At 56.0% G+C, this 13,137-nt stretch overlaps 1 protein-coding gene across 1 annotated transcript; it reads left to right on the top strand.

Moving 5' to 3' along the window:
* The first annotated feature begins 121 nt into the window (after positions 1-121).
* Positions 122-8,106, top strand: CYP26C1 (cytochrome P450 family 26 subfamily C member 1). Its single transcript, XM_066355561.1, has 6 exons — positions 122-325; positions 856-1,080; positions 1,540-1,815; positions 3,238-3,393; positions 5,189-5,518; positions 7,729-8,106. The coding sequence occupies exons 1-6, from the start codon at positions 122-124 to the stop codon at positions 8,104-8,106; spliced, it is 1,569 nt and encodes a 522-aa protein (XP_066211658.1).
* The last annotated feature ends 5,031 nt before the right edge of the window (positions 8,107-13,137 follow it).

Genomic DNA, 13,137 nt, shown 5'->3' with positions numbered 1-13,137 from the left:
TTCAGTCTTGGCCTCCAAGCCCCAGGACCTTTCCGGATAGAACGGGTGAGCACTGCGCGCTGCCCACTCCCCAGATCTTGCTCCCCTGCGCTCCGAGCGGCCTGGCCCCGGCAGGTTCGCCATGTTCCCCTGCGGGCTGAGCTGCCTGTCTGTGCTGGGAGCGGCCGGCACCGCTCTCCTGTGCGCCGGCCTGCTGCTCAGCCTGGCCCAGCATCTCTGGACCCTCCGCTGGACGCTGAGCCGTGACCCGGCCTCCGCCCTGCCCCTGCCCAAGGGCTCTATGGGCTGGCCTTTCTTTGGCGAAACGCTTCACTGGTTAGTTCAGGTGAGCAGTCGGTGGTTCCCTGCACCCCAATGTGGTCCCTTCTACCCTAGCTCACGTAAGACCCTCCTCGCTCTCAGCGCTCCCAGGGTTCGTAGCCAGTCTCTTCCAGTCGCCCACAGAGCACACACTGCCCTCGCCTTGGTCCAGCTGCTTCCTCGGAAGAACCGTCTGTCACTGCATTTCTCCCTAGAGCTAACCACGTCCCAACACAACGCAGGGCTATCTATAAGAAGGAGTCTGAGGACCCCCACCACAGTATGTCCTGCAAGCATAGAATCAGGAGTCGGGGTTGGGGGGCGTCTCAGCTGTGAGCCCCTGGGTCCTCAGGTCCCCGTTCTGAGCCTTACTTTCCTCATTTCATGAATGGGAACAGGGGCGTCTATATATTCCTCTAAGATAGTCGCGAGGCCCATTGGAGACTTTTGTAAAGCCTAACGTGCCAGCCTGGAGCAGGGTGTTATCCCGGGGCGTTTGGAAAGCCTAGGCCAGATCCCCCGCGGCTCCAGCCCCCTTCGCTGCGCTTGCTGCAGGGCTCGCGTTTCCACAGCTCCCGCCGGGAGCGCTACGGGACTGTGTTCAAGACGCACCTGCTGGGCAGACCGGTGATCCGCGTGAGCGGCGCCGAGAATGTGCGCACAATCCTGCTAGGCGAACACCGTCTTGTGCGCAGCCAGTGGCCACAGAGCGCGCACATCTTACTGGGCTCCCACACGCTGCTCGGAGCGGTTGGCGAGCCACACCGGCAGAGGCGCAAGGTGAGTCAGAAACAGAGAAGGGGTGGTCGGGATGTCAGGACCGCGCGGTTCTCGGGCACCTGCTGTAGGATAAGCCAGCACTTAAGTATTGTTGAGTGTACTCTACGAGCCTGGCCAGGACCTCTGGCTAACAAGCGGGTGGCCTTGGACCAGTCCCTTCCCTGACTTCGGTTTTTAAGGCCAGGACTGGTACTTAACGACCTTTTCATCTCCGGATCTTCTGTAACTCTGATACCAGAAGCTCTGGAAACTCAGACTTGGAGAGGGGTTAGGGACAACTTCCTGGAGGAGGAGGCAGCTGGAGCCTGATGGATGGGAAAAGAACTAGAGAGAATGGCAAGAGCAAAAGCCATTATGTGTCTGTCCGGGCCACTTAGAAGAGGAGGAAGGGCCCCAAGTTGGCCTTTTGGATCCTCTGGAATTGCCGCGGCCAGGACTCACTACTCGTGCTCCCAACAGATTCTGGCACGAGTATTCAGCCGCGCAGCGCTGGAGCACTACGTGCCCCGCCTGCAGGGGGCACTGCGGCGCGAGGTGCGCTCCTGGTGCGCAGCCCACCGGCCCATCGCGGTCTACGAGGCCGCCAAAGCCCTCACCTTTCGCATGGCTTCGCGCATCCTATTGGGGCTACGGCTGGACGAGGCGCAATGCGCGGAGCTGTCCCGAACCTTCCAGCAGTTTGTGGAGAACCTCTTCTCGCTGCCCCTGGACGTGCCCTTCAGCGGCCTGCGCAAGGTACTGCCACCCTAGCCTCCAACCTTATTTTTGATGCTCCCTCGGCGCGCCCCCACGCGTCACCTCTATTGAGAGGCAGAGGCAGAGCCCAGACAGGGGAGGTGGCGTGTGGTGTGGTGTGGCGTGGCGGTGGGCACTGAGGTTTCCTTCTGCCCAGACTCGCTGTGTGACCCGGGGCGGGCCACACACCCTCTCTGGGCCGTGCCAGACAGGACTTGCTCTGGCCCCAGCAGCCGCGGGCCTCCCTTTGGATACTAGGTGGTGGGCGCCCAGCCAGTGGGCCCAGCCCCTCCCCAGAACGGCGCCTCCTGGCTGGGCCTCCAACACCCCTTGGAAGCCGGGATGGCTGCAGAACGGATGGGAGCTTTAGGGCCGCAGACACGCCCCCGGCCCAGCCCGGCGCCAGTCCTAGTTGGTGAGGGGTGGGTGCCGATCCTCCCCCCCACCCCGCCGCCACGCTGCTGCCCGCAGTCCCGGGGGCCGCTGGGCCGCTGGTTTCCGGATCAGAGAACGGCGGCCTCTTCAGACTTAAGAGCGAAGGGCCAAGCCCAGGGAGCAGCTAGGAAGTTTCATCCCGCCTTTCCTTTCTCCCTGAGTTGGGGCTGCACAGTGTGCCAATGCAGTGGTTTGCAGTCAGCTGAATAAAAATAATAGTTATGTGTAAAGGGGCATTATGCGGGCTGATCACCTTGGATACATTTCCTGATTTAATCCTCTCAGCCTGCAGAGTGTTATTCTCATTTTGTAGATGAAGAAACTGATAGAGACAGGTCAAATAATTTACCCAGGATCACACAGCTAGTAGGGAAGCAGAGAGGTAGGATTTGAACCCAATCTGACTACAAAACTCAAGCTTTCAAATGCTTTTGCTGTACTTTTTCCCTGAACTCTGGAGAATCACCCTGGCCCTCTTGCCTACCCCCTTACAAAGGCTAATGCTTAGAACATCCAATTGTGTCCTCTTAAGCCAGAGATTTTCTGGGTGCATCATGGTGTCCTTTGCTCTCCCTCTCTCTATACTAATGCCCACTTCCACGCCTGAGCCCAGTGCTGGGGAAAGGCAATGGGCTGCCTCCACCCCTACAACTTCATACTAGGCATGGGCGCTGAGGGCTATGTGATTCGGGGCAATTGCTTGACTGCACTGGGCCTCAGCATCCTCCCCTAAGGACCAAAGAAACTGCCTGCCTCAAAGGGGGCTGTGATAATTAAGAGAGAATGATGTGTCAGGAAATTGGACAAATTCTTGAGTCTTTACTAAGCCCCTTCTATGTGCAAGGCATGGAGCTAAACTGGGGAACTGTTAACACCCCAGGAAGTCAGCAGAGCTAGAGCAGCCCTGGGAAGATTTTAGAGGGTGGGTGCCCAGTCCTGGCCCCCTCAGCCTTCCCGCCCCTCCTCCCTTCTCTCCCCGGGTATCAGGGCATCCGGGCAAGGGACCAGCTGCATCGGCACCTGGAGGAGGCCATTGCAGAGAAGCTTCATGAAGACATGGCTGGGCAGCCAGGTGATGCTCTGGCCATGATTATCCACAGCACTAGGGAGCTGGGCCACGAGCTCTCAGTACAGGAGCTGAAGGTAAGTGGCAAGGAGTCTCTCCCCTCTTTTGCACTTTGAGTCTCAGTCTGTCCTCAGGTTGAGGGGGAAAAGGAGACTAGGCTTCTGGTCCTGGTTCAGCCACACCCACTCTCAGAAGGAGCCTTGACCACTTGAATCCTAGGCCCTTCTGCCCACAAACAGCTCTACTCCTCCTCCCCCTTCTCTGTCACTCGTGCCTTTGCTTCTGCTGTCCCCTGACTATGAGGCCCTCTTTACTCCTTTTTTCTCTCTCTACAAACCCAAAAGGTCAAACTTCACATCCTCTTGGAAGCTTTGTTTTTTTCCAAAATCAAAACTCTCTTCCCATGAGGCATTTTGACACCTGGCATTTCTACTTGCTTGTTTGGCCGCCGTGGGATCTATCTCCCCAGAGAATTGGAATTCCTCTCCGTGTATGCATAAAGCGCATGCAGTAGAGGCGGGGGTTGCTTTCGAAAGGCCCCCAGGACCTGCTTGATAACCCCAAAAAGAGTGGAGAGGTTGAGGAGCAGGAGAGAGAAATGGAAACACCTTAGCCCTCCTGAAAGGAACTTCCCTCCTTTCTCTGGGCCTCCATGTCCCCTTTCCACCAGCCTCAAAGTGTGGGACTTGCCTTCATTTCTTCTCTGAGCGAGGGGCTAATGACCTACCCTACTTCCTGTGCGGTTGTGAAGTCTGGAAGAGGGAGGGGGTTAGAAGTAGATAAGCAGTAGGCCCCGGGGTCCTGGGGGAGCCCAGGGGTAGGAAGAGTTCTGGGAGGTGAAGGGGAGTGGTATGGGTATGGGAAGGAGTGGATGGTCCCACTGCCTTCACACGGATGGGGAAGGGGTGTCCCAGGTTCTCAGGAAGAGACCTGCCGCCTGCCAGGAATCTGCTGTTCTCTGGGGTTCAGGTCAGGTCAGGCCAGAGGAGCACTCCCACGGTGGATATTGGGGCTTCCAGGTCTCTGTCCGTGCTCCCCATCTTGTTCAGGGAAGACAGACAACCTTGGAGCAGGTAGGTCATTTACTCCACAGACATTATATACCTAGTCGGTGGCAGGCTCTGTGGTGGGACTGGAGACTTAGGCGTGATCAAAGTACAGCCAAAACTTTGAGGTGCAGGATGGGTGGAGTACACCTTCAGGTTATGATCACACCAATCCGCATGTAAGCACACACTGTGCTGCTCCCAGGAAGGAAGACAAGGAGCGGAGAGAGGGCAGAGGCAAGCAGGGAGGGCTAGGGCCCTCTGTGTTTCCTGGGCAGTGCAGGAACCCCGGGAAGAGATTTAGTCACTCACGGGGACCACTCCACTAAGCTGAAGGAACAAACCAACATTCCCGCTTTGGTGCGAGGCTGGGGCCTTCCTCATTCCACTGCAGTCATTATCAGGAGCCCCGGCTGGGGGCTGGGGCTGCAGGCAGCACCGCTGCTGGGACTACTGGCTGCAGGGACCTTCCCAACCCTGCAGAACGAGAGCAGTAGTTGTGCCTCACAGGGCCGGGTGAGAGGGGAATTAGTTACTATACTTACAGCACTAAGAACAGCACACAGATAAGTTCCTAGCGTCATCGCTGGGAACATTCACAAAGCAAGTGGATAGATCCTGGTTTTGCCCATTGCTATTCTCGCTTGCCCAAGTGGCAGACGGGTTCCTTCGATTCCAGGACCCTCGCACGTAGCCGCCCCAGTGGCACATCCAGGCTCTCTGGCCTTTGCACAACGAATGGTCAATCTGGTGGGCCCTTGACATCTCAGCCAGGAGGCCAGGGCCCCTGTGATAGAGACTCAGCCCAGCCCGGGCTGTCTTGCAGGAGTCAGCCGTGGAGCTCCTCTTCGCCGCCTTCTTCACCACCGCCAGCGCCAGCACGTCCCTGGTTCTGCTGCTACTGCAGCACCCGAGGGCCATCTCCAAGATCCAGCAGGAGCTAGCGGCGCAGGGGCTGGGGCGCGCGTGCAGCTGCAGGCCGGGGGCCGCGGGGGATGGCGCGGGGCCCTGGTCCGACTGCAGCTGTGAGCCAGACCTCAGCCTTTCGGCGCTGGGCGGTCTGCACTACGTGGACTGCGTGGTCAAGGAGGTACTGCGCCTCCTGCCGCCGGTGTCCGGGGGTTACCGCACCGCACTGTGCACCTTCGAGCTCGACGTAAGTGCGCCGAACCGCCCCCTCCCGCCCGGCCCGGCAGCTTTCTGCGGGGTAGGGGTGGATGAAGGGGGGGAGGGGCGGATTAGGACGGTCGCCTTCCGCTCTCAGAGCCTATATTTTCCCCGCCTGTAAAATGGGCTGAACCCTATTCTGTTTCCCCAGATCCACGCTTGAGGGGTGCAAGCCTAGCAGCTCGTGAGCCGATATGATTAGGGATCCCGTATACTTACGCTTATAGCAGCTGTGCGGGTCGATCCATTCAATTAGGGCCAAATTTGAGAATAAAAACTTTTCTCCTTGTGGCATCCCTCCTCTTAGCCAGTGAGTCTAGGTGGAGACCAAAGACAGCCCCTCAAAGTCCCATACTCTACCCCTCTGACACCTTCACAATACGAAAGACCTGGTCATTCTCATCTGCCCAGGGCCTCAGCTAAAGGCGACTTCCAGAAGAACGGGGACAATGAAAATATGGGTTAGAATTTTTTTAATGGTCAGATCAGGCTGGCTTAGGCTGGGCAAGAAGTTGAAGGTCTAGGCCTGGCTGCATTTCTGTAAGACCTTGAGCGATTCCCATCTCACTGTGGGCTTCCCTGTCCTCTCTGGAAGGAAGCTGTCTTGATCCCTTCCAGCTCTGACACGCCCTGTGGGGGCAGAGCGTGCTCGCATAGTGGCAGCCTCTGGAGCGGAACCCTAAGTTGCCAAACAAGGTGGTTTGCCTGAACAGCTGGGCTGGTCAGGCCTCTGCAGTCCCCTCTTCCCCCAACTCAGTCCCTGGGAGGTCCCAGGCAATATATGGGTACTTCCTTTCCTGACCAGTACTTTAAACAGAAAACATCCACCATCCACGGTGCATTGCACACCAGGATTCCGGGACAATGTGGGGACTGAGATTCTGCCCTGGAGGAGCTGATCATGGAGAGAAAGGGGACCAGGGTAGACAGTTTCATCCCAAATGTGGCGTGAGGAAGAGTGATCTCTAGTCCTGGATGACACCAAACATTTGGAGGGGGTGGGAATTGAGCTGGAACAGTCAAGGGTTAGGATGGGGACCACACACCACAGAGAGGGAACAGCCCCCACAAAGGTGGGTGGGTTAGTGAGGTGTTTAAAAGTGTCTTGGATGTTTTCAGCTTGAAATTCAGACTTCATTCTGCAGGTGCTGGGGTGCCCTTTAAGACCACAGGGGAACAGGGAGAGAGGAGCACAGGGGTTTAGGCCATCCGGTTTACCGAAGGGAAAACTGAGGTCCAAGGAAGAGAAGAGAGAGCTCTCCCATGATTTTAAGATCTTCTCTCTGCCTGTCTGAGAGCCTCCTGGTAGACAGACACTCTGGAGCCTGTCCAGATGAGGGAAGCAGGGTAGTCGGGGGCAGGAAGACACATCAAGAAGTAGAATAGTTTTAAAAACTGGAGGTGTACTGAGAGAATATGAAAGCTACCCTCCAACATTTTACAGACTCCCCAGTTTAATTATTTTTGTTCTGTTTTTACATTTTTTTATTTGGTGATTTATTTTAGAGAAAAAGGAAGGGAGAGAGAGAGACAGAAACATCGATCTGTTCAGGGATAGAACCAGCAACCTTTAGGGGTTACCCTAATAATAATAGGGACCATGCTTAACCAACCGAGCTATCCAGCCAGGGCCCCCAGTTGAATTCTTAAAGTGCAGCTACCAGAGCAGGACATTATTGTACAGCTGATGGGTGGGAAAGACAGGCAGTTTGCAATTCAGTGTAAAGAAGAGCTTTGTAATTGAGCTGACCACAGAGAAATGGGGTTCCCTGTCATTTGCATTATTCCAGTCCAGGCAGCTGGTAGGTGCAGGACTAGAATTTAGGTCTCCTGATCTAATGTCAGAAGAAAAAAGACAAAAACAAAACACTGAAACATAAATAATGACATCACATTTACTGAACACTAACATATATGCCAGACCCGTTTACTTTATCTTCACAAAATGGACCTTTTTGTTCTTATTTTACAATTATTAAGAAACAGGCTCAGAGAGATTGAGTAGCTAGTCCAAGGTCACACAGCTCACCAGAGAAAGAGCGGAAACTGGAATGCAGAGTGGTCTCCTAGCTAACGGGTTAGGCGCAAGTTCCTGCTGCAATAGCTTTCAGAATTCTGTGTGATGCACCCGGGATGGAGGGGTTCACGCCTGGTTTCCAGGTGCCTCGTTGTCAGGCAGGTCTCCTCTCCTTCCCACAGGGCTACCAGATCCCCAAGGGCTGGAGCGTGATGTATAGCATCCGGGACACTCACGAGACGGCTGCGGTGTACCGCAGCCCGCCCGAGGGATTTGACCCCGAGCGCTTTGGCACTTCGGGAGAGGATGCGCGGGGCGCCTCCGGCCGCTTCCATTACATCCCGTTCGGCGGCGGTGCGCGCAGCTGTCTCGGTCAGGAGCTGGCGCAGGCGGTGCTCCAGCTGCTCGCGGTGGAGCTGGTGCGTACGGCGCGCTGGGAATTGGCCACGCCTGCCTTCCCTGCCATGCAGACAGTGCCCATCGTGCACCCGGTGGACGGGCTCAGGATTTTTTTCCACCCGCTCGCACCTGCGGCAGCGCGAGATGGACGACGCCTCTGACTGGCTGTGCTGCGGGACTTTGTCAGGGGCATTGGCGCAATCGCGGTGCCACCCATCTGCGCTTCCCCGCTGCCGGGTCGTGCGCTCGCTTCCTCTTTCAACAAACGGTCAACGAATGAAATCTCGGTGCCGGACTGTGAGGGAGGGGAAGCACGAGCTACCGTCACAGCACCAGAGAAGCGCCCAGGCCGGAGAGAAGGTGCTTCTTGTGCGCTTGGCGCCCTTAGGAAGGAAAGGTCGTGGGCCACGTTTCATAAGCCCTTCCCAGGATCCCGGAGCCGGGATGGAGATAAGCGGCCTCGCCTTTCTGAGCCAAACCCAGGAGGGTGACTGGTTCGAGGAAGAGACTCCGCGCACGGGGCCGAGCCTGCAACCCTTGCGCGGAAATGGGGACCCCGGTAGCACATCCTGGTCTGGCTTTGGGCCATAGGAAGAAACAGAGGAGACGCCCACCGGAAGGCCCTCAGGCAGCCGGCCTCCGCTCCGGGCGCGCCGTGGCCACTCTGTGGGTCTCGGCGGAAACTCAGAATTGTGGGTGTTTCCAGGGCTCTAACCCGCTCAGCATCACTGGATTCAGTTGACGACTTCTTAAAAGAAAAATTCTTTCTTCAAGAACTTGTTTAATCTCCCCATTTATATGGGAGAGTAGGCACACCTATTCTTTGAGGCTGGATTATTTTCGTAGGAGGTTGGGACAAAGAAAGGTCTGGGATATTTGTACCAAAAACAGGAAGGCCAAGACATAGTTTCCTGGCAGCAGTTGAGCAGGAGGCTAGGGCTTTAGCTGGGCAGCTAGTTGCTCCCTGATGAAGAAGCATAGAGAAGAGGGTGGGGGACACCAGGAAATATCCCCCAGAAGGACTCACCCCCAACATATACCCAAGGAGGGGTGGGGAGCTGGGGCAGCCTGTGGCCCAGACTGCAGAGAGACAGACTTACCTCTCCTGAGCACAGTAGAGCCCCAGGAGCTGGGCTGTGAATTGTCTCCATGATATATAGCTAGCTCTAGGGACCTTCTGGGTCACTACTTGCATCTCCTATATTACAGAGGAGAAAGTGAGGCAAAAAGTTCACCTGAGAAGCCAGCAATGGGCACGGGACTGCTGAAACAGAGCTATCCTTTAGCGCAGGGGTCAGGAACCTCTGGCTCGCGAGCCAGATGTGGCTCTTTTGATGGCTGCATCTGGCTCGCAGACAAATCTTTAATAATAAAAAAAAATAACATTGAACATATAAAACATTCTCATGTATTACAATCCATTCATTTCCTACTGCTCATGTTCATGGTTGCGGGTGGCTGGAGCCAATCACAGCTGTCCTCTGGGACAACACCAAATTTTGATTGGATAATGCAAAATGTACACAGGTCGTTGTATGGCTCTCATGGAATTACATTTTAAAATAGGTGGTGTTCGTGGATCTCTCAGCCCAAAAGGTTCCCGACTCCTGCTTTAGCGCATCACTTAAACTCACCCTCTTCAGCTTTTGGACCTATGGTGACCATTTAGGTAGGACTCGGCCCTTTCGTCCTTTCATAGTGATCCCTAGATTGGCTTAAGTACTCTCCCTGGACCTTTCCACCACAGAGGTTCCCATCAGTGTTTAAACCAAAGCTGAAAGCCTCCAGTATCTCATTCATTTCCAACAACCTCAACCTGCCACTCATCTTGGAACAGGGGAGGTGGGGGGGGGGGCTGGAAGTGATGGGTGAGCCAGAAAAGTTGCCAGGCTGGGAGGAGGCCCCAGCTGACCGCTTAGTGAACCAGAAGGAAGTTGGTGCCCTCCTGACCTTATACTTAAGGTGGATCCCTGGGCCAGGAGGAAAAGGGGAAGCAGCAGGTATGAGCTGGGCCAGGAGGAAAGGGGGAAGCAGCAGGTATGAGCAGGGCCAGTAGCTCAAGAGTGCAGCGGAACTTTCCGAGCCTGGCTGACACTGACATAACCCCATCCAGGGAAATTCATCACCCACTGCTGACCACAGGACCTGCGCCAGGCCAGGAGCTCGGCAGGCACCAGAGCCAGCAAAAGTGGAGGGGGGACTGGGGCCTGCCCTCAAGGCGCTCTGAGGCTGCAGAGACAACATTTGGGCCTGAGATGCTTCACCAGGGTGAGATGGCAGGAGGACCAGGTTTGGGGGTTGATTCTCATTTAGAGAGACAAGAGAAATACCGAGGCAAGTCTATTCAGAGCCTTGACAATATAGCTGGTTCCAAGAGACCTGGTTCACCTGTTCTGGATTCTGTACTAACTATAAGCACCTGTAGGGGGCACCTCCAATTTTACTCTCATTTCCCATTGATCCATTATTTTCAGTAATTCCATGGAATACCTGAGCTCCTTTGTTAGTAGCTCCAGATTCCCCGAGGAGGGAACAGACATGTTTCTTGCCCTCCCGAATGTGATATGCTCACGAAGAAGTGGATAGTAAATAAACTAGCAAACAAAAGAGCAAGAATATACCGACGGTGATAAGTGCTAGCGAGAAAATCAAACAAGACTGTAATGCTGAGTACCTTGGGGGTTACACTTGGCAGGGTGGGCCAGGCAGGCTTCTCCGAGGAGAAGATCTTGGACTTTACAAGGAACCAGCCAGCAGTGACCTGGGAGAAGGGCGCCCCAAACATAGGGAACAGCACCTATTGACCCCTGAGAGAGGACCGAATGTTTTAAGGCAAGAAGATGTTGAAGGGAGAAAAGAGGAGTGCTTCCGCTGCTCTCACTCACTGCCTCCCCCACCCTTACCCCTGAGCTACAGGGAGATTGTTTTATAAACAGTTTGGAAACATTTTGTTTTGCAGTGAAACCCCCCCCCCCCCCCTGCTCATCGCCACCCATGAAAGCTTGGCAAGGTTTCTAGATCAAAGTTCTTATTGGGCTGGTAATTTATTGACCCCTTCCCCCCCCCTTCAAGATGTTCTTTAATGATCTCCACTCTCCCATTTAAACTTTTTTTCTGTTGGACGTCCCGACTGGTCTCGATGGGCAGATAGATTAGAAAGCCCCCCGATTCCCCGAGGCCATTTCCATTCCACAGGCCCAGCTAGCTCATCTTGTGACCCGGCGCGCGCTGAACTTGGAGAGGTGGCCCTGCCGAGTTCACTCGGATGTCACGGTCCAGCCTGCAGGGGTCACAGGCGGGTCAGGCCGGAGGATTGGAACTGGGCCCCAGGTCACGCCCCCGCTCGCCAGCTTCGCTCAGCGGCCGGAGGCGCTGTCCAGAAAGGGGCGGGCTCGGGATTTCTGAGAATTACCTCTAGTGCGTCTGGCTCCGGTTGCTGCCGGAGCCCACAAGTTGGCTGGCACCAGTTACAGTCGCCAGATCGTTAAAAGAAAGGAACAGTGGGAGAGGCCCTTTTCTAGAGCCTCTGAAACGCTAAGCAGGGTGATGGAGAAACGCTCAGTCTTCGAAACACGCCCTGTGGCGACACCGGCTTGGAGCTCTGCGGGGTCTGCGCAGTCCCTAAGACTCCGCGGACCATTTTCCGATCACGCTGGCTTTGGGGACCACCGCAGGAGGGCCACGTATTTAACAGCTCTCAAGATCAAAGAGTTTCCCAAAACCAACTCCATAGGATGCTTTCCAAAGTGTGAGGTGGGCTCGTGTGAGAGCTGATTAAAACAAACGTACTTGATTCTGTTTCGTTTTCGGCCCTGCCGGTGCGTTCCGCGTCCAAACGAAGGGAGTAGACATCCCTGCCTGGTCCGGGCGGTGTGGTTCGGTCAGGTGGGAAGCGGGGATCGCACGCGTACTTCCCGCAGTGTCTGAGCTCTAGGCGTTGGCAGCACTGGCTGAAGTAGCAGCACATTGTAGTTGGGCCGAGGCCAGCAGACCCATTTCCCAGGTGGGATTCCAACACTCCCATTGCCAGCCCGCGGAGGCCTGGATTTTTAGGATCCAGGGTGCCCATCTCACCCGGGTGGCTTTTACGCTGGGTTGGATTCTCGAGAGCAAAGCAAGGCGCCAGTGCCCGGAGTCCAGGTCACGCTGGTAAAGGACGTAGCTCGGCGTGCCTGGAGCTGGGAATACTATTTGCAGCCAAGAGTCACTTTTGGAAACTCACAACTAGGCAGAGTTGTGGACCGGTTGGGAATGATCTCATCCAAATAAGGAGGTGGAACAAACGCAAGAATGTGTGGTGACTTGCCCAAGGTGATGCACTCGGAGTCCGGATCCCCACGTTTTCCTTCCTCTATCTCCATCTCTTTATCCTGGGGGGTAAAGGCTTCTGTTCCTCTCTGCCTAGCTGGGGCTGCACACTCCAGCGTCCTTGGAATCCGGCCGGCTGTGGCCAGACTGCAGAGCGCTCGTTGCCGAGCCGCCGAGGAATGGTCTCTGCGGTCCCCTCTGGAGCGTCAGGGTTGGGGCTGCCTTGTGCAGGTTTGCATCTGGAGTCCTGAGGGGCCGGGAGGCTCTCCTGTACCCTCAGGCTGTATCTTCCATGACTTCACGATGCTGGCCCTTTTGAGGGGGTTGGGAGCTGGGGTCCACGATAATCCGGTCTGTCGGACTCCCCGTGGCCCTCGCATGGGTCTTCGGAAGAGTCGGGAGGCCTTCATTTTGCTCTGCGTTCTTGACCTCAGTTTCCCCACCTGTGGGATGAGGCACCTTGACGATTCCTGAACGTCCTTCCCTTTGCTTCTCCAGCAGGTGGAAGGGAGCCCACGCGGCGCCTGTAAATGGAAGTGAAGGCAGCTCTGATCTGGGACCGCCCGTCAGACTCGACGGGAGGGACTCCAGACAGACCGCCCGGAAGCCCAGGGCTTGGCATTCCGGCTCCCCGGACCCCGGGTCGGCCCCTGTCGCCACCTCGGAACTACAGACACCTCGGGTGGGGGAGGCAGGCTCTTCCAGCTCCGCGCGCGCCCCAGAGGCGCGCTGCAGGGGAAGCCGACACCGCGCCGCCTCTGCCTCCGCGCGGAACAAACGGTTAAAGATTTTGGGCAGCGCCTCGCGGGGGGGAGGAGCCAGGGACCCAGCCCGCAATTAAAGATGAACTTTGGGCGAACTAATTTGTCTGACCAAGGTAACGT

Source organism: Saccopteryx leptura, chromosome 13, assembly GCF_036850995.1.
Source record: "Saccopteryx leptura isolate mSacLep1 chromosome 13, mSacLep1_pri_phased_curated, whole genome shotgun sequence".
Taxonomy (NCBI): Eukaryota; Metazoa; Chordata; class Mammalia; order Chiroptera; family Emballonuridae; genus Saccopteryx; species Saccopteryx leptura.
This window is presented reverse-complemented; position numbering and strand designations above follow the sequence as displayed.

Bases quoted from the DNA above. Each gene is read 5' to 3' on its own strand.
- CYP26C1 (XM_066355561.1), top strand. From the start codon at position 122: ATGTTCCCCTGCGGGCTGAGCTGCCTGTCTGTGCTGGGAGCGGCCGGC. The intron at 1,081-1,539 runs GTGAGTCAGAAA...TGCTCCCAACAG, and splicing joins CACACCGGCAGAGGCGCAAG to ATTCTGGCACGAGTATTCAG. The intron at 3,394-5,188 runs GTAAGTGGCAAG...GCTGTCTTGCAG, and splicing joins TCTCAGTACAGGAGCTGAAG to GAGTCAGCCGTGGAGCTCCT.